General features: G+C 41.5%; 1 protein-coding gene across 2 annotated transcripts in view; it reads left to right on the forward strand.

The window, feature by feature from the left end:
* cntn2 (contactin 2) overlaps positions 1-21,612 on the forward strand; it is an 80,981-nt gene that overhangs the window by 43,910 nt on the left and 15,459 nt on the right. For both annotated transcript variants that reach the window (XM_031875543.1, XM_031875544.1), the window contains exons 9-16: positions 624-760; positions 2,241-2,370; positions 2,934-3,084; positions 6,813-6,940; positions 16,474-16,649; positions 18,498-18,618; positions 19,723-19,881; positions 20,189-20,338. In XM_031875543.1, coding sequence (XP_031731403.1) covers positions 624-760; positions 2,241-2,370; positions 2,934-3,084; positions 6,813-6,940; positions 16,474-16,649; positions 18,498-18,618; positions 19,723-19,881; positions 20,189-20,338 — 1,152 coding nt within the window. The remainder of the gene's footprint in view (positions 1-623; positions 761-2,240; positions 2,371-2,933; positions 3,085-6,812; positions 6,941-16,473; positions 16,650-18,497; positions 18,619-19,722; positions 19,882-20,188; positions 20,339-21,612) is intronic.

Raw genomic sequence — 21,612 nt, forward strand, 5'->3', positions numbered from 1 at the left:
CTCAGTCTATAAGACTTATTTTCCCCTTGCAGTGTGACAGGTTCAAAAAGCCTCTTACAATATTGATCTGACCAAATGTCTTTAAATGTTCATTCGTGCAGACTGCCTGGATGAATAAATGAATATCCAGTTTGTGTGGATTAAAATGCAGCATGTGAGCAGATAGGAACTAAAGGAGTCCCAACTGAACGCCCTTGTGCTCTGAAGATATTCTAAAGCAGGCTGCAGAATTGACAATCAATAGTTAAACAGATGTGAAAATGTAGCAGTAGTGTTCACTGTTTGTCCTTCACACTCAAGGCTTCAAGGGCAGAATATGTTTTAAAATCCATCCGTGATGCAGCCTGTGAGAGAACAGAACACTCCTCTTCCTCGCTATCATAACATTTTAGCTCAGCCCTGTCAGTAAATGTCTAAATGAAGCCATATGGAACATCAATGTAAAAGCCATCACTTTAACATACCAGCAATGTCATGTATTTCATGTCAGAAAGGAACAAAAGGTCTTGTTGTACTGCACCTGTAGTGCACTTCCTTAATGCATTTCTTTTCATTGAATGCCATTTACTGTCTCATTTTTATCGATGCTACATTTCTCTTATCTCTCTCCTCCAAACATCTAGCTCAGCCCGAGTGGTTGCAGGTGATGAGCGACTCAGAGGTGGAGATCAGCTCAGAGCTTCTGTGGAGTTGCATTGCTGCCGGTAAACCCCGACCCTCTATACGCTGGCTACGCAACGGACAGCCGCTCAGCACACAGGTAACACACGCAGTATGCTGTCTACCTCCACACACAAAGATGTTCAAATACTCCTTCTACTGTAACACTGATGTTTTGTCTCTTCACCATCTTCCTTTTGCACTAATGGTCACTCACCAAATTGTTGAAAAATCTCTGTAACGGTATTTCAATCAGGAGAGAGAAGTCAGATAAAGAAAAGATAATTGTTTATTACTAACAGATGATGTGGGATGATAAAGTCTTGACAGAGTCTTTGGCGCTTGGACTCTACAGGGAGATTTGTAATGGAGGGGCGTCTGCCCTGAGCAGCAACAATATGACCCCCCCCCCCCAGAGTCCAGACACTGGTGGTGGTGGTGGCTGATGAGGCTGATAGAAGCCCAGCCCGATGAGGCTGATAGAATGATGAGTTGATGAAGATGAAGACTGGGAGGAGATGGAGAGGTGGAGGGTTGCGTAACAGCAGCATGAACGTACTGAAGGTACAGAGACAATCATATTTAAAGAGACAGCAGCAAGATGATGATAGGACAACGATGTCATTGTTTCATTTTGCTACTGGGTAGAAGAGACCAGCTGATCTAAACAGCTGATATCATGATTGACAGCCTAGAACAATGACAGCAATGAAATAATGAGTGAGCATGTGTGAGGAGTGAATGGTAGATGTTTGAGAAATAAACTACGGGCTTATTCATGCAAGAGTATAGTCTTCCTGTCTGAACTTACTCGAGAGCTTCATATCTTCCACCCAGAGAAAGTCCGTTTCCTTTGATTTAGACAAATCTGTGAGGTGGGACCGAGCTGTGCTGATGCCAAATGTTCTGATCGTCCTTTTACGCAATAAAGTAGAAGAAATAAGCTCTCTGAGGCAAATTTGTAATTTGTGATTTTGGGCTTTACAAAAATAAATTTAATTGAATTGAATTGAAAATAATTTGACTCAAAGAAAGATAACTTTCTTACCATTTCTCATCCTAACCTGCAGTGTTTAGATAAGCCTCCTGGATGGAGATCCTCTCTGGTCTCATTTGTTCTAGATTGTTAGTTATGGTTTAGATTGGTGGACACGCTGCTAAAAACAGCTCAAAGTTGTAAAAGAGTGAAAGAGTCTTACATCATATTACACAATTAAGAGTATAAATGTAGTGAATGACTACACATAAATTATGCATTTACTTGCCGGTAACTTGACTTCTACTGCTGACACTGAAATGGATTTGATTTTTAGTTTGTATATTTTTGGAAATTCTTATCTTAATGAGGGCTGTGACACATTTAGGGATGTTATCGAGACACAAAGCGACTACAAAGAGACACAAAACAACTACAAAGAGACACAAAAAGACTACAAAGATGGGCAAAGCAACCACAGACAAAAAATAACTACCAAAAAAACAAAACAACCACAAAGAGACATGTATGTATGTATGCTTTGTTTCTCAGCTTACATATCCCATAATTCACTTCCACTTCTCTCTCTTCTTCTACCCCACAGGACCGGGTAGAGGTGAACGGGGCTCGTCTTAAGATCAGTAATCTGGCCCTGGAGGATTCTGGGATGTACCAGTGTGTTGCTGAAAACAAACATGGCACCGTCTACTCCACTGCTGAGCTCAGAGTCCAAGGTAGACGTCTAAGGAGGACTGTCTTTAGGTTCCGTCATTTGAAACTGCATTCAAAATACTAAAAGTATCATATTATACTTAATTAAACATTGAGAGCTGTATCAGTAAAGAACATGAAGAGCCCTATTTAATCTGTAGAGCATGGTCTATAGTGCATGGCACAGGTGCATTTAGGGTGTGTCAAAGTCCACTGTTGCTTGTCAAACGGTGTTAACTTGTTAATCTGGGCTCAAGGAAAGCTGTAGCAGCAAAGTGTGTGTAACAAGCAGAGTGTACACGCATTGTGAACCCATCTATGTAGGCGCATATTACTAATAAACAGCAGGAACATACCTAGCCATTGACTTTAGACCAGGTTTTTGTTGGTTGGTTGCAAATTGTACTTGTATTTATGCAAATTTAAGATGAATACGATTTAATACTGTACCATTCTCTAGCCTCAAGTTAAAAGTTTTCTGTTTTTCCACTATTCCTCCATCTCCCATACTCTTCCCTTCTGCATCCCATCCATCAACCTGCTTATTTTCTACTCTGCGCTGTTTTCCTGCCACCCGTCCCTCCAGTTCAGGCTCCAGACTTCAGGTTGAACCCAGTAAGGAGACTGATCCCAGCAGCCAGAGGGGGGCAGGTGATGATCGAATGTCGCCCTCAAGCTGCTCCGAAGCCCAGCCTGTTCTGGAGCCGTGGGACAGAGCTGCTTGTGAACAGCAGCAGGTAATACTGAGTCAACCTGATGTCCATACACAGCACGGTGCATTCGCGTCACGTTTAGAAGCCCAGTAAAATGAATACTGGTTATTTTGCATTACTTATAGCTCTCATGTCCTTCCTGTGGGTATTCGCCTGAGGAAGACTTGGGCTCTGATTTCAGAGTTCAACTAATTATATCACACAATACAGGCTAAACATGAAATATAAAAACTATGAGGCTCAGCGTAACATACAGCATTAAATGAACTGGATAGCTAGATATGCATTCAGTACAGGAAATGATGGCTGGTTAGATGCAGCTTGCTGCACAGTCTATCATATACTGTAGGAGACCTGTGTTTTATATGTAACACACCACATCAGACATTGTTCTTTACTTTTACTCTTGCTCACAATTAGAACCAGAAACAATTGTGAGGACAGAAACGTGGGCAGTAGTACAGTGAGTGTGTCCTGACAGAGTTGTTTTGCTCAATAGCTCCTGACAGGCCGTGGTATGACGACAATTCCCTCAGTTGTGATATAATTACAACATATCCCGGTTTGAAGTGAGCTATTGCTTTTATAAAACAGGTCCAAATCCAAATCCAAATTTGTATTAATAAATGATAAAGTTCACAACAAAATAGTCCTGTCTGGGCTGGCTGCCTGCGTATACCGAGGCAGTAGCTATGGAACGTACACTAGCAGCTAGCCTTCTGTTTTGTTTTGTTTATTCATCCCAGGCTAGCGTTATATTCATTTCATTATTTGGCTCTTGATATACATTATTTGTATTTTTCCATTTATTGTGCAACCACTGAGAATATGTCCATGGTCAGTCGGATGAGTCTAATAACTGCTTATACTAGGCTTGCCTTTATTAGGTTATTGGAGTCCACTGTCATCGGTCTCTGGAGAGAGGCTTCACACTGGTGGCCACTTGTAACCATAATCTCTCTGGTGTGAACATCTGCATCAGATCGTTTGTGAATCGCGGTGCTGAGGCAGTGTTGGTGTTTATCCTCTGCCTTCCTGCATGCTTTCATATTCAGAGCAACATTGTCGAATCTCCTCTTTGTGTGGCGCTGCATGTGGAGGAGCAGCTTGATTCTTTTCTGGTGATGGGCACTGCTCAATCCACTGCTCCATAGGGGTTAACCTTCAATGGTTTTACTTTGTATTTGTAACCTGGTCTTCCTTTGACAACTCTTTCAGTATCACTCAGTGTCAGAGAAAAGAAATGATGTTTTGCAAAGGAATTAGACATCATACTAAAGCAGTAGAATGTGGATGTTATAGCACAGCTATGATCAGATTGCTTGATTTGAGCTACCCATTTTATAATGAGGATGATACCGTGGCCCCCCAGAGAATCCTTGATTCTGATTGGATAGAATGGATGGATGAACCTTTTAGATAGATTGATATTTATTAGTATATTCATACAGTTTGTTTTCCTGTAAATTCCTCTCTTTCCCGAAGTTAAAAATGCAACCTCTGACATGTGCACCTCTTCCTTTTTAGCTTGATGTTGCCCAGGAACAGAAATTCTGAGGCTCATGAACTATATATGATATTTAAATCAGAAAAGCAAGATCATCCATTATAATCATGGAGTGTTCAACTTATCGGGTGTGATCTACCAGAACAAAAGCAATAGTAGCACATTTTGCATAAAGAGGCCACAGATTTCCATCACTGGATTTCTTTGAAATGTTGCACATTATTTCGTTTTTTAGTGTTTTGTAGAAGATCTTTATGAAGCCAAAAAACATTATCTAACTTACTCAGCCAAGCTTCCTATTGATTGACTTTAAATCTTTAAATCAGTTTCACACAAAGTAGTTAGCTCTAATCTGTAGATTGTACTTCACCATTTATGTAATCTAATATGAAATCGAATATTTCTGCATGTATGTGACGATCCCGTCACCAAAAAGCAGGGTTGCATGAAAAAGTGTCTTAAAGCAATTCCTACAGTTGCAGTATTACTTGTTTTAATGTAGATGTCTCTCCAGCTCAGCGGGACCCTGAAGCCGCTCATAATCACCCACACGTAGGTCAATGTACCAGTGATTATGATGAGAATGTTTCTGATTGAATTTCACATTACTGTAAGTCTCCTGTATGAATAATTGAGTCATATAGCAGTAGACACTACTCCCTTGATGTCGAGTTTACTGCCACAGGCTCACCCTGCTCCAGGCAGACTATGATAATCACACCCGTTCCATTCTTAACTCCAGACTCAAGCGATAAACAGCAGTAGCTACAGTGACGTCATTGTCTGTAGGGCGAGCCAGCCCTCAGCTCCTGCACAGTCTGACAGATGCAGCTCATTAAACCAATCAACCTGTAACTCATGTCAGCTGTAGGAAGATGTAGAAAAGCACCAGTAGCCTGCAGTAGTTGGAGGTGAGATCAAAAACGAGTTCAGTGAGTTCTGTTTGTGTCGAAGGTTGAATTACCATTGATTTCATCAGATTCTGTCACACACATTCGGAGTCTGAAACCACCTGAGTGTAGGTGTTTGTCATATTTATTCTGAGGGTTCAGACTAAACACACGATAGAGAGGTGAAGTCTTGCATTCGAAAGGTTTTTCACTCCTTTGTCCACCTCATGCTAACCTTATCTACTCCTCCCTTGCCATAGAGCCATTTTCTTCTTTAGGGGGAGATAGCAGGAGACACATAGAAGTGGTATACATCATCTGAAGCATTTCCTGCTTTATGGTCTATTTGACTCTAAATGGACCATCATTTACTAAATGAACATCATGCTGTATTGAAGAAGACTTGAAACTAGAGATTAAGACCATAAACTCATGTTTACAATGTTTACTGAGGTAATAAATCAAGAGAGAAGTAGAGTCATTTTCTCATAGACTTCTATACAGTCAGAGGAGTCGCCCCCTGATGGACACTAGAGAGAATGCAGCTTTAACACATGAAGCTTTGGCTTCACTTTTCAGACCCAGAGGTTGCTGACCGGTAACATACTCCACTCCCTGCCATGCATATCCAAATATCAACTACACATATGTATCTGTATTTACATATTAATATTGCTGCTCTATGTGAGTACAGTCCTTCAGATCAAAGGTGAAGAAGCTCTAATAGAACATTTACAAAAACGTTAGGCAATAACGTCTATGTTTCTTTTTTTTTTTTTACAACGATAATTAAACAGTGGATGTGTCCTGATCACACGTAAAGCTATTACTAGTGGCTCACCAGACATCGCCAGATTTAATCAATTCGTTTGGAGAATAAAATGTCTGGAATGAGAATATTGCAGAAAAACTAAGATCTAAATTGTAAAAAAAACAAACAGAATGTTCCTATAAACTAAACGTATGACTTATGACTGCAGCAGCAGTGTAAAGACTAGAGCAGTGGGTTTGTAGATGAAGCAGACCAGCTGGGATTATTAACGGTTAAAGCATGCAAACGGACAGAGTAACCTTGACATTGTGCTTCGTTACACTTACTTATTTGCTACAATGCTACACCACATAGAGTGAGAGCTGGCATACAGGAGGTGGACGCAATAACAGGAACACCTGTACAAATACTATCCTTGTGAGGCCTATGATGTCCATGTTCTGTGATTACACTTGAATAAATAGTTTGTGACGTCGTATCGGATTACATGAGAGTTGTTCCTATTGTACCTTGAGTTGGTACTGAAGAACTGAAGTCAGCCAGCTGGGCGCTCTTTACCCTCCGTATACTCCTGTCTTGACAGAGTCACCGTAACTCCAGACGGCATCCTGCTGATCCACAACATCAGCAGGGCAGACGAAGGGAAATACACCTGTTTTGCTGAGAACTACCTGGGCAAAGCCAACAGCACTGGACACCTGTCTGTCAGAGGTAAACACACGCACACACACTGAAGCAAACCATCAAGTGTCAGTACTAGCCGTGTGATCTTTAAAACTGCAACAAAGCAACAAACTAAAGCTTGAAACATCAGTCTGCTGTGACTGCTCCACCCAGGCCTCCCTAACTAGTTGACTTGTCTAGTTTCAAAATCCATTTTGTGGAAAACCTAAATTAAGACTTTAAAGCTACTTCCTGAATAGTACGGGTGACATCATGGATGCTTTATCAAAACAAAAAATTGTCTTTGTAATGTATGGTCTAAACGTCATTCTATCTTTTACACTCAATTGAAGTCCGAATGATAAAAACACAGAAGATTGTTTTAGATCCCAATAATTCCCCCAAAAACTCCACTTCACAAATTAGCTGCTATACAGTATTAGCTTATTGCAGATATGTCAATGTTGGTGTATATGGCAGATAAATAACAAGAAATTGCAGTATGGAAATATCAAAGATGTGTTTAAGGTAATTTGAAACTGTCTCAAGTCTCAAATATATATCTATGGGCATCAAAAATAAATTAAAGCTGCGAGCAGCACCTTCCCGCGTCTCGGGGGCACTGGCGGGACGCCGGCAGAAGCGGCCATAAATATCTGCGACCATCAGACAGCATGCCCACAAGTTAGACAAATTTTTAATGCTTGGACTGTGACGCTGGAAATTATGTAGTGCAAATATTCCACCAGTTCCTGTATCCACTTTGTGGCGCTAGAGAACACGTGCAAACATGCATTGTGTTGCTCTACATCAAGTATAGACCACATCATGTAAATGTCATATAAATCGGATTCAGTTTGTCACATAACGCTGTCTCCCTGTTGCCAGTAGGTGGCGCTATGACTTTGAGTGAAAATTGGCTTGTAGACATCCTTAGGCCATGACTGTTATCAAATATGGCAAGTTTGGGACATATTTGAGCAAGTCCAGTGGAGTTACATCAGCTTGTTGTTTAATAGCGAATCACCTACAATGGCCGCCACGTCACGGCTACGCCATTCTATCAAACGTAAAGCTTTGAGTAACTTTTAATTGCAAAGGTCTTTAGATTATACTGACCAAATTTAATTTAATTTAATTTAAAATGGCGTTTCATTCGAGAGAAAAAGAATAATAATAATAATAATAATTCCTACAGTTTCAATAGGGACCTCGCGGCCCAACGTTGTCGGTGCTCGGCCCTAATTAAAGCTGCAAGCAGCGATGAACGGGCCCTCACAATCTGCAGCGCGTCAGGGGTGGCGGCGGGACTCCGGCCTGCGCGGCCGAGAACGTCCGCGACCGTCGGACGGCGCGTCCACGAGCGAGACGTTTTTAATTCACGTAAAATGGCCGCCACGCCATGGCCACGCCGTTGCATCAAACGTAAAGCTTTGAGTAACTTTTAATAGCAAAGGTCTTTAGATTATACTGACCAAATTTGAAGTGGATCTGACAAAGTCCCTAGGAGGAGTTCGTTAAAGTATAGCGACTAGAAATCAAGAGAAAATTCACACAAAAATTAAAATGGCCGACTTCCTGTTAATTTTAGAGCATTGTCCCAAGACACTTTTTTTTAAGTCGTCATGTGATACATGTGCCTACGAAATTGCATAGATGTAGGTCAAACGTAGCGCTGGGGCTGCATTTTCGAAAATTTGTAGGGGGCGCTATCGAGGCAATTTGAAAGGGTCAAGCCAAAAAGCCATATGAAATATTTATTTCCATCACCTATGACACCTGTGCAAAGTTCCAAGGCTTGTTGAGCATCCTAAGTCACAGAAAAATAAGCTTCATTTTTCATGGCGAATGACGCGTTGCGACGGCAACAGCGTTTAACGACAACTCACAATATTCATGGTGAAGCATTATCAATGTCTTACGGCTTAGCTTACCAAATTTGAGACTGATCTGGGCAACTTCCTAGTCGGAGTACATACAAGTATAAAACTTGTCATTTCCTTTTGCCAGTAGGTGGCGCTATGACTTTGTGAAAATGTTGGCATGGAAATGTGCTCAGGCCTGGACCAGCATCATGCAGAACTAATTTGGGGCAGATTGAATAAAGTACCTTGGAGTTACAACAACTTCCTCTTTCATGGCGAACGGCACGAAATGTGCGTGACATGGGCGCCATATAAAACAAAGGTCATTCAATGTCAGTAGACCATTTTAGTAACTTTTCATCATTAATGTCTTTAGATCATCTTGACCAAATTTGAAGTTGATCGTATAAATTCTGTGGGAGGAGTTTGTTAAAGTACAATGCCTGAAAACGATGAAAAGTGCCTAAAAATGCAAAGAAATGGGAGTATTACTGCATCGCCCCCTAGTGGTTGTATGGAATGAAAATTTGAGTGAATGTTACAGAACACAATGTGAACATATGCGACAGATTTCGTGAGGATAGGCCACATGGTTTTGAAGTTATATATATTGCTGTAGAAGGCCACATCCCTATGAAATTCATTGGTCCATATATTCTTAATGCAATAAGATATCAACAAGATTTTCATATTTTTTGATGATATAGATCCAATAATGATTCACATGAAATTTGGTACCAATCAGACCCAGGGTCTAGGAGAAGTGAATTTTTATTTTTTTTACAAAATTCAAAATGGCGGAAAATTTTGTTAGGCGGAGCTTAGGGTCCCAAGAGGATTTTTTGTAGAACTCATTCAGTTGCACATGTCCGTAAAATTTGAAGTCATTTGGACATACGGGCTGTCGGGGCTTGCATTTCCAACTTCTAGGGGGCGTTAGCGAGCAATTTTGTCATGCTCGAGCATGGGACACATAAAATATCAAATTTTCCCGCAATCCTGATATGCTTGCCAAATATGGGGATGTTGGGGACATGATAAAGCCCCCAAAATGGCGTTTCATTTGAGAGAAAAAGAATAATAATAATAATAATAATAATAATAATAATAATTCCTACAGTTTCAATAGGGACCTCGCGGCCCAATGTTGTCGGTGCTCAGGCCCTAATTAAAGCTGCGAGCAGCGATGAACGGGCCCTCGCAATCTGCAGCCCGTCGGGGGTGGCGGTGGGACTCCGGCCCTGTGCTGCCGAGAACGTCCGCGACCGTCGGACGGCGCGTCCGCGAGCGAGACGTTTTTAATTCACGTAAAATGGCCACCACGCCACGGCCACGCCGTTGCATCAAACGTAAAGCTTTGAGTAACTTTTAATAGCAAAGGTCTTTAGATTATACTGACCAAATTTGAAGTGGATCTGACAAAGTCCCTAGGAGGAGTTTGTTAAAGTATAGCGACTAGAAATCAAGAGAAAATTCACACAAAAATTAAAATGGCCGACTTCCTGTTAATTTTAGAGCATTGTCCCAAGACACTTTTTTTTAAGTCGTCATATGATACATGTGCCTACCAAATTGCATAGACAAACGTAGCGCTGTAGAAGGCCACGCCCTATGAAGTTCATTGGTCCATATATTCTTAATACAATGACATATCAATTAGCTTTTAGTAACTTTTGATTATATAGATCCAATAATGATTCACAGCAAATTTTGTACCAACCAGACCCAGGGTCTAGGAGAAGTGAATTTCTTCTTTTTTTTTTTTACAAAATTCAAAATGGCGGAACATTTTGGTAGGCAGAGGTTAGGGTCCCAAGAGGATTTTTTGTAGAACTCATTCAGTTGCTCATATTTTAAGTCATTTGGACAAACGGGCTGTCGGGGCTTGCATTTCCAACTTCTAGGGGGCGCTAGCGAGCAATTTTGTCATGCTCGAGCATGGGACCCATAAAATATCAAATTTTCCCGCAATCCTGATATGCTTGCCAAATATGGGGATGTTGGGGACATGCTAAAGCCCCCAAAATGGCGTTTCATTCGAGAGAAAAAGAATAATAATAATAATTAAAGCTGCGAGCAGCATTGATCGGGCCCTCGCAACTTCACGCACGTCAAGGGTACTAGCAGGACTCTGGCCCTGCATTTCTGTGACCGTCATACACTGCGTGCACGAGTTAAACGGTATTTCCTGGTACTGGCAGGACTCTGTGTGACGCGGCCATGCATTTCTGTGACCATCATACACTGCATGCACGAGTTAGATGATATTTCCTGCGTCGACCAGCAGCGTAGCAAGATCATGTTGCCAGGTCTTAAGCCTCAAATGTTTTGAGTGTAACTCCGATACAATCATAAATGTAAGCCTTTTAAGATCATTAAGAAAATGAATGTGTGTGAATGCGCTTCAGTGTTTGTAACATAACAGACTGTCAGTTTACTGGGATGGGGTTCAACTCCCTGCAGTGTCCTGCTGATTGTATTTGGACTTACATGAAAGTTAACAAAACAGTAGTGATATTTGCTGTTACTTAAACACTTTAATTTAACACTGTTTTCATTTTAAGTTCTTCTGTAACTTTAAATTGTAGTGTGAAGCATTCATTGTAACGTTTAACCTGATTGTCATGAAGAAGCTCTGGACAGATCATTTATACTAATGCCCACTGACATGGTTTGAAAATCCACTGTTATCTAACTTTTGCTCTCCAAGCATCTTAGTTTGCACATATTTAGATCAGAGAAGTCTTTTTCTCATGGTGTGCCCACAAACCCTTTCAATAAATTCAGTGTTTGGGCCGCTGTAATTATAGAATCCTGCTTACGTACGTGCTTATCAGTAGGTGGCGGTATGAAAATGAGTTAATATTTTCATGCAGAAGTCCTAAAGCCATGACAGTCAACAAGCATGTCAAGTTTGGGACAGTTTTGACAAAGTACAGTCGAGTTACAACAGCTTGATGGATGATGGCGAACCATGTAAAATGGCCATCACACCATATCCACGTCGTTCGATGAAATCTAAAGCTTTTAGCAACTTTTAATTCCACTTCCAGCACCTGGAAATGGAAAAAAACACGAGAAATTCATACAAAATTCAAAATGGCTGACTTCCGGTTGGGTTTAGAGCATGGCCCCAAGAGACTTTTATTTAAGTCCATATGTGATACATGTTCCTACCAAATTTCATACATCTAGGTCAAACATACTGCGAGGGTTGCTTCGTCGAAATTGTGTAGGGGGCGCTATTGAGCCGATTTGCCACTCTGAACCAATAAAATCATATTTTATAACTACATTTTGGGCTTGTAATCTGCTTGCCAAGTTTGCTTATGTTTCGAGCATTTTTAGCCTCTCAAAATTACCTTCGTTGTTAACGGCGAAGACTGCATCGCCACGGCAACGGCGTTCGACGAAACATCAAAAGCTTCATGAACTGGCATTATGAACTTCTTATATTTGTCTGGAACTAATTTGATATTGATTTGATTTACCTACTAAGAGAAACAAGCCAAAGTATAAAGACTTTAACTTCCTGTTACCAGTAGGTGGCGCTATGACTATGATTCAAAATTGGCCTGCAGATGTCTTCAGGCCTGGAGTCTAATCAAACATGTGAAATCTGGTAAAGATCTGATGATGTGGAGTCGAGTTACATCAGTTTATTCGTTCATGGCGAAGGATCGAAATTCGCCAAGCCGCCACGTCGCCGCCCTTCAACAACTTCTTACGATTTTCACAATGAAGCATTATCAAGGTCTTAAGGCTTTTCTGACAACATTTGAGAGGGATCTGGTTAATCTGTGAGGAGCAGGATGTCAAAGTACAAAACGTACAACTTCCAGTTGCCACTAGGTGGCGCTATTACTATGATTCTAAATTGTCTTATAGATGTGTTCCGGATCAGGATGTTATGACATATGAGAGATTTGGAGCAGATTAGACAATGTATGGCTGAGTTACAACAACTTCCTGTTTCGCGGCGAATGGTGTTTTTTTGACGCCGCGCCACGGACACATAGTTCGATAACTTTTTGATCTTTGAGTAACTTTTCACTGCCAAGGTCTCAAGAGCATACTGACCGAATCTGAAGTCAATCGGGTCAAATCTCTGGGAGGAGTTCGTTAAAGTATGACGCCTTGAAATGGTCAAAAAACGTCATAAAAGTCAAAATGGCCGACTTCCTGTTTGGTTTAATGAAAAACTCCAAGAGGATTTTTTGTGCGTCTCATCACGTTCCACATACCTACCAAATTTCATACAGCTAGGTGAAACCCAATGTTGGGGCTACTCAATAGGGGGCGCTATCGAGCCAATATTTCATACCGCAGTTGGACACCCCAATCAGATTGCAATTTTCGCAAATTCTGGCTTGCGTGCCAAATTTCGACATTGTCCCAGTATCCCAAGCACCTCCTTTTTGCGACGAAACACTAAGAATAATAATAATAATAATAAACAATCGAATAACAATAGGTCCTCCGCTCCGACTACGTCGGTGCTCGGGCCCTAATAATAATAATAATAATTCCTACAGTTTCAATAGGGACCTCGTGGCCCGACGTTGTTGGTGCTCGGGCCCTAATAAGGATGTATCAGAAAAATAACGGCCCAAAAAGTTTTGTCTCAGTAGATTTTTTAAAGAGGAAGGAGGTATAATACACCTTCTAAGAAGACCAACTCTGTCACTTTTACTTTTTTGACTTGTCATTGCAGAAAACAGCAGGTGAAACACGTTTTATAGCTAGCTCAGTTCCTTCAAGAGTCCCTGAAAGCCATGACACTGAGCCAGCATGCACGATACAAGGATATTACTAACTACACGGGCTGCAGTCAAAGAGACAAAGATGTGGAGGAGAATTAATAAGGGCTTACACTGTGCTCACAGAATGCGCTTATGCTATGGTGGATGTGTTCTTTTAAAAAGGCAACTTTATTTAGAACACATAGAAAATGATCTCAGCAGTGGTGGGCCGTCAGGGCCTGCAAGGCCTTCTCTGCTGGCCTAAACAGAATCACAAAGTTATAGCTATTTTATAATTTAATAATTTTTCTTAAATACACTTATAAATACACATATAATTTATGAAAATATTTTTCCATTATCTTATTTTCTCATTGCACAGCTACTGTCTTCCTCAGTTGCTCTGCTTCCAGTGCAGCTTGTTTTAAGTAGAGCTTTTATCCAATCAGATTTCACCTCTGTGTCTCTAGGTAAGAAGAGAGGCAGAGGCCTGCAGACTCACAAGTGAATCCATGTGCAGTTTAAGTGAATGGGGACGATATTGTTGATTGTCATAGTCTTCAACCAATCAGATCTTTAGTTTGACATGTTGGGCGTATTCTTTGACGTGTCAGAGCCTGCTAGCTGGCCTACAACTACGTCAGCATTACGTGCAGCTCAGTTTCCATGTGCAACACTGCAGTGAGGTGCAGCAAAAAGTAGTCAGCAAAGCTTAGTCGGAGTAGTAAGAGTTCAAATTGAAAGATATGGAAGAAATTATGACATTTTTTGCATTTTGCTTGGTGTAGATTTTTTTTTTTTTAACCTAGCTTTGTTTTTTAACACTCAATGGCTGAAGGAGGAGAAACGGATTTGTGAGTTGGGATTGAACCGTGGGATTAAACTCTTTGTCATCAGAGAAAGGAGGATGGAGTTTGTCTTTAAGTGAACAGCATTTGGTCAGTGAACTGCGTTTGTTTTCTTACATCTAATATCTGAATGGCCCTCGAGTGTGTAGCAGAATGCATGTTGCTGCAGGTCTGCTAGATTGATTTGTTGCTTTGTTGTCATATGAATATATGTGACTGGTTCTTGTGAGTTTGTTGTTGTCATTGTGTTAATTATATAGATTTGGACTATATGCATTGTCCGTTAATTACGAAGCATACCGACATGCGCAGAGTTATTGTTTGTTAGCTAGTTTAGCGTAGCCTCCTAGAAGTGCGGGGCCTCAGCTGTTTGTTTTGTGTTTTTTTTTTGTTCCGGTTCAGAGGTCACACAGCCCGTTGTCTCCTATATGAGCGCAGAAAATATTATATTTCCTACAATTTAAGCTGTGGCGCCATCATGAGGTTATTCAGTGGTGTTTCAGCTGTAGGACAGCAGTGAAGGCCCAGGTATAAAATGCACGGCCCGCCACTGGATTACAGAGACAAACTCAGTGTTGTACAATTCAACACCGATCACACCTCTTTAGAAAGATGTCTTCAATTGATCCATTTAGAACATGAACGAAACAGTGACAGCAACTGTTATTGACAGCCGGATGGTGCGTCGCTTTAAAGGTTTGTTTCATATAAAGCAGGTCCAAGTGCTTTGTAAACACTGTAAAAGTATTGAAACGCTCAATTCACAGAGACATAACCACACAGCTGGTATTCACAAAATGTTTCTTTAAACGAGCGTCAGGATTTCTGAACAGTTGTGATGTCACAGCTTTACAATACATAAACCATTTCATTATTAAACGTGCACATTCTAAATGTGTCCCAGTTTATTTCCAGTTGTGGTGTATGTTTTGGACATCAACTTGGAAAATCCACTGAAATGTGTTGAAATTGTGCATTTGAGACAGGGTACAGGTATATTCAGACAGTATGAGAAAAATAAAGAGTTTTTAGATCATTAAAACATGGATACATGTTCTAGTAGAGGATGTACTTCCTGAGGCAGCTGAAGAAGGTCAACCTGCCAAAGACAATGATGGTGCACTTCTTCACTGCCATCGTTGAGTCTATCCTCTGCTCCTCCATAAGCGTCTGGTACGCTGCAGCCACAGTTCAGACTGCTGCGCATCATTCGCTCTGCTGAGAGGGTGATTGGCTGGAATCTGCCATCACTCAACGATTTGTTCGCCTCCAGGACTCTGAAGCCGGCAGGAAAGATTGTAGCCGAGCCCTCTCACCCTGGACATAAACTGTTCGAGTCCCTTCCCTCAGGCAGGAGGCTGCGGTCCATCAGGACCAAGACCTCACACCACAAGAACAGTTTCTTCCCATCTGCAGTTGGGTTGATCAATAAAGACCCCCACTGACTCAGACACGTACATCCCCAGGACAATTGTTTTACTGTTACACACCCTTGCACATCCTTTCTCTTGTAATATACACTTGATACTTAAATATTATACTTGTTTTAACATACTCTTATTTGTTTATTAGTTTGTTCATCATATTTTACTGTTCATTTTCATATTTTCTATTTTTAAATGATGTCTTATACAATTGCACTGTGTTTATTGTTATGCACCATTCACCTTGCAAAATTCCTTTTTTGTGTAACGTATTTGGCAATAAACAGAAACCCAAAATACAAGTATGCACCTGGAAATGAGCATGATATGTGTCCTTTAATTGTTGCTGTCGAAAGGAATTGTTGGACGTTATTATCTACTTTCCTTTGATCAAGGATGGTCCAGTGTATCCTCTGCTAAAGGAGTAAAGAGAGGAAGCACCGAAGCACCTTTCCTTAGCATTTAGAGGATTCCACCAGCTCTTACCGGAGCTGCCACTTAAATACTTCCAGGTCATTTCACTAACTTAAAACAAAAGTCTATTGGACAGCAGCTCTCTGCTTTTCCTACTAGGACATGACGAAAGGTCTGCTGTGAAAAAAGTCTATCTTTCTTTTTAATTCTAAGACTCAACCAGTCTTGAACCAGGAACATTCACAGCACTGCCGCTTTGAATCTGAGCTAGCATTCATTTTTATGCAGATGCCACTAAGATCACGCTGGCTCCTTCCAATGCCGACATCAACCAAGGGGAAAACGTGACGCTGCAGTGTCACGCCTCCCACGACCCCACCATGGACCTGACTTTCACCTGGGCCCTCAACGGGGTCCTGCTGGACCTGGAGGACTCTGCCGGACCGTACCACCGGGTGGAGGGGGTGAGTCCTGTGAGGCATGGGAGAGAGAAGGAAGCCCTGCAGAACAATTCTACTGCATGGATGTTCATCATTGCTGTGTGTTTGTAAAATTATTGGTTGTGAAGAGGGGACTTCACTGATAGTTGAGGGCTGAGAAAACTCTCATTAGTTCCATTTAAGCTTCAACACATCAAACAACAAATGACCATGGTTACCATCCACCTGAGCTTTGAGGTTGTTAGTGTCGTTGTCATGAAATGACTGCAAATCAACTGCTGCTCCTATGATCAAAGGTTTTACTGAAGATGATAAACACTGCACGGCTTTATGGTGATGTTTCCATCGGCCTTTTACGCTCTCCACCAAACTCTGAAAACTGAAGCTGTGTTGCTCTGAAAGTAAATTAGCAGTTTTCCCTGTTTTACAAATAATTTCTCTGATTTGAATAATTTAGTTCATACCAGTACAAAGATGTGTTATTTGACGATGTAGTTAAAGAGAAGTGACTGAATCATCTAGTAACATGATGATGAAGAAATAAGATTTCTCATCGTTAATTAATCCCACTGAAGGACCAAAACCAACAACGTGTTAGACCATCTCTCTCTGTGCTTCCTCACTTCCCTTCACTGTCTGTGGCTCCCAACAGATGGGAAATAGTTCCTTTGTTGGGAACTATTTTCAGCAGTGGATTAATCCACTTTTGGTGCTCTAGTGAGTGTTTCTGGCAGCAATACGAGTGTGTGTGTGTGTGGGATTGAGTCAAAATAAACTGCAGTGTGTGTGTTCATGATAATAAAGGAACATGTCAACCTTTGCAACAGTGTGACTCACTGATGTGTTTTTAATGGAGCTCTATGGAACAGAGGGAGAATATACATCAGGCTTTCATCCAATACTTACAGTACTGGGACTTTTATAGGATTGAGGATCAGGTGTTTAGTATTTGTTGCCTCACAGTTCTACATTTCCCTTTAAGTCCAACTAAAATGCAGTGCAGTGTGGCCGAGGCTTCCCTCATCACCACTGGGCTTACTTGTTTATTAATATGCTAATATGGTTTTGACGATTTATTTGCTGTAGATCTGGTGGTGAAAGTCAATGCTGTTACACTGGTGCCAATGTTTGGACAGACATGACCAACATACACAAGGTTTCCCCGCATTTTGTATGTCTCCGCACCGGCAACAGCCGCAGTGTGTTGTCAGGTTGTCCGTCTGTGTCTCGTGACCGCGAGGAATGCCTTTATGGAATTTCTTCACATTTGTCCACTTGGACTCAAGGATGAACAGATTAGAATTTGGTGGTCAAAGGTCACTGTGAACTCAAAAAACCTGTTGTTAATGCCATAACTCAAGAATTCATAACTATGACAATTTTACACTAATGTCTAATAGGATAAAATGATGACGTGATGACATGTCGGACAGACATGGATATAAACTGACTGGTTGGCGGTAGCATACAACCGTGAGGCGGTAATTCTAGTCTTGAACAGTGAGACTAAATTGACCACGCCACTGTGTGCTGGATATTTTCCAGTCGTAATTACTTCATTTCAGGACGGCAAGTTGAACATTTCACGGTACCTGAGCACAGGGCCCGACAGAAATAAGCTCCCAAATGAGATGAACTATCCATTTCATGTCCCTGCTCTTTATGTCTCTATGTTTAATGAGTGTTGATGTGATAACACCCTGCCATTAGCTAGTGGTGGGTCTAGCTGAAAATTAGCTCCTGTAATCCTCACCTCAGCTGGTTATGGTCAGGTCTGCTGCAGCATGCAGCTCTTCATCACTGTATTTCCTGTCTGTTACACTCCTCACTAACACAGTGTTGAACTCATTTGCTCTGTGTGCGCCATTTTAGAAGGAAAACATTGGTGACCTGTTGACTGTGACCGCTAAGCTGAGTCAAGCAGGGATGTACACGTGCACAGCTCAGACTGTAGTGGACAGTGCTTCAGCTTCAGCCAAACTAGTGGTTCGAGGTAAGATGCCTCAGAGCTGTCTTCTCATGTCATTTCCTCAAGGTCACTGCATTTACCATCACAGAGAAAAGACAAAGAAACTGTGTTGCCAGAGGTACAATAATGCTCGTATTTGTACTATAGTTTTCCCTCTGTAAGATTAAAATGCTCCATAATGAACAATTTGTCCCGTTTGTGTCGCTTACAGTTAGTATTTGGTTTTAGTCTTCTCTTCTCACATGTGCTGTAGGCATCAATGCCATTCATTACTGCCTGCTTCCGATACCTGAACTTGCGTATTGGCAGATACGTTAAAACGTTAAACAGCTCATTATTTCCTCTCACCAAAAACTATATTTTACAGCTGAACTTCGCCCACTTTACTGAATAGAGCTTGAACACATCATAATGTAACTCAATGGAACTTCCGTTAACGTTGGCCATTAGCTTAGCCAAACAAGCCCACCGGTTGCTAACAGCTAAAGTTAACTAGCTCTCCTGCTGATTTCAACACAGATCTGTTGTTCATGTTAGATTGTGTTCTCGGGGCTATGACTTGCGTACAATCATTTTCCTCAAAATCCCATCTCCCAACGCTGCAAGGAAATGAACATCAAATCCAGTCGTACAGTCCTGCAAAACACGGAGGGAACAACGTGTCATCGATTTCAGGGAGAGTGCTGCACGGAAGTCTTTCCGATAACATCAGCAGAAAGAAAACACAGACATGTTAACCGTAGGCTTCATTGAGGGCAAACACTGGTTCTGAATTAGATTATTTTATGTGAGAAACTGCAGTTATTGGTAAAAAAAACGTTAGCAGTTTTCTGTTTTGACCATCAAGAACTACAACATTTCAATTAAAATGTTAAAAACAGTTCCACTAAATGAAGAAATGCCAGTTTGTCACAGTTCTTGCAGCAAGTACTGTGTTGAACTACAGTATATAGATGTAGTATCGCCCAGTCTGTGGATCATACTACAGTTTGTACTGCTGTCAGTGTAATGTGAGTCATGTGGACATCTACATCATGAAGTACTGATCAAACTCCAGTTACTCCAGTTCTAAAATATGAATCATTTAATTTACTCATTAAATCAATAAAATCTTTGCGTTGTGTCCAGGCCCCCCAGGACCTCCTGGTGGTTTACTGGTGAAGAACGTGGCCGAGGTGTCGGTGGAGCTCCGGTGGAGTCGTGGCTACGATAACCACAGTCCCATCGGCAAATATGTCATCATGGGCCGATCATCGCTCTCATCAGAGTGGAAGAAGATGAGGACAGGTGTGTGTGTGTGTGTGTGTGTGTGTGTGTGTGTGTGTGTGTGTGTGTGTGTGTGCGTGCGTGCGTGCGTGTGTGTGTGTGTGTGGTACTGAAACAATCCTGTGACCAATTTAAAATAAATTGTTCATTTTTATCGTATGAAACCAAATATCGACTGGTTACAGTTTTTTTAAATGCGACGACTACATCAGTACTTGGAAACTGTGGGAATTTATTTTGGCATTATGTTTTTTTAGATGTTTTGATTAAACATACATTGAGACTGATTATTGATGCTTCACATATCTTTCTATGTGAATAACACCAGACCCGGTAAACATCGAGGGGAATGCAGAGTCGGCTCATGTGATGGGACTGATGCCCTGGATGGATTACGAATTCCAGGTCATTGCCAGCAACATCCTGGGCAGCGGAGAGCCCAGCATGCCCTCTCACACCATCCGCACACAGCAAGCAGGTGAGGGGCCACAGGTCGCATCCGGTACTTGTTCAGGCTTTTCACACTGCACTAAGCCCCAGGCACGGCTGAGCTTTGTTTATACCAAACGCAAGACTCCATAGACGGCGCACAAGCTCTGAGCATAAACGGAGGCATTTATACTCTATACGCTGTGCGCTGCATTCATTTCCGACACGTCAGAGCCTACGCCTAAGGGGGCTGTTAGCCTGGGCCTAAGGGAGCTGTTAGCATGGGACTAAGGGAGCTGTTAGCATGGGACTAAGGGAGCTGTTAGTGTTAGGGTTAGATGTTTTCAGGGGAGACCCAGACCGCTGGACTTTCCAGTCGCACCAAAAATGAACTGGATCCGGTTAACAATCAAAAAGTATTTAATAAACAAGAGAAGCTAGAACAGTTGCAAACTGAATTACTCTATCGATATCAATATGTCCCCAGGGCAGAGTTCTCACAAGGCCCACTAAATAGCCCAGCCCAGCTGGTAAACTACCCAGAGTGGTAACGGCACGACCTCTGGCAAAAACCCTCTGGAACTAAGCCTATATTTAAAAGTCTCTGTCCGAAAGTTTAAATGTCCAGTATCAGCCTCTGTGATTGGCCGAAATTCAATAGCCCCTCCTGGCTTGGGGCAGTTATCATCTCAGTGTTTGGTTGAAGTCGTCCGGACTCCTCCTCAGGTCCTGGTGGTCAGTTGTCCATCCCTCTGTTCTCTGCTGCACCTCTGTAAAGTCTCACTCAAAATGTTCCCTTTCTGACCCTCAAAACTATTCATACAGTGTTTTAATACCTTTAGTGACTATACTTCTATGGTTTAATACAGTCAATGAGTAAAATACTGTAACATAATATCCTCTACAAGTAAGAATATTGTAAACATAATACATTCCACAAGTAAATATTTTGTGACCTTTTAACCTATTTTGACATTATTATTACTGTGACACTTCTACTCACCACTAGGGGTGTTATTTAATCCTACTTATAATATTTCTAATACTGAAATCCTCCACATTAGCATGGGACTAAGGGCGCAAAATGTTCTTTGTTTCAAGTCATTGCAACTTGCCCATTTTTGGCATAACTCTGAATTGTTTATAATCATAAGGGCACTCAACTTAGCATTAAAGTCAATGGTGTCTAAATTACCCACAATGCATCTCACTAGCCGACAGTTCAGTCAGAGATTCAGGTGTGTAATGCTAGTAGTTGCTAGTGTTGCCTGGAGCCGCCGGGCTACACAGTCAAATGTTATGATGACCATTATGTTAATACGT

This window comes from Anarrhichthys ocellatus, unplaced genomic scaffold (assembly GCF_004355925.1).
Source record: "Anarrhichthys ocellatus isolate YVR2014 unplaced genomic scaffold, GSC_Weel_1.0 scaffold92, whole genome shotgun sequence".
NCBI lineage: Eukaryota > Metazoa > Chordata > Actinopteri > Perciformes > Anarhichadidae > Anarrhichthys > Anarrhichthys ocellatus.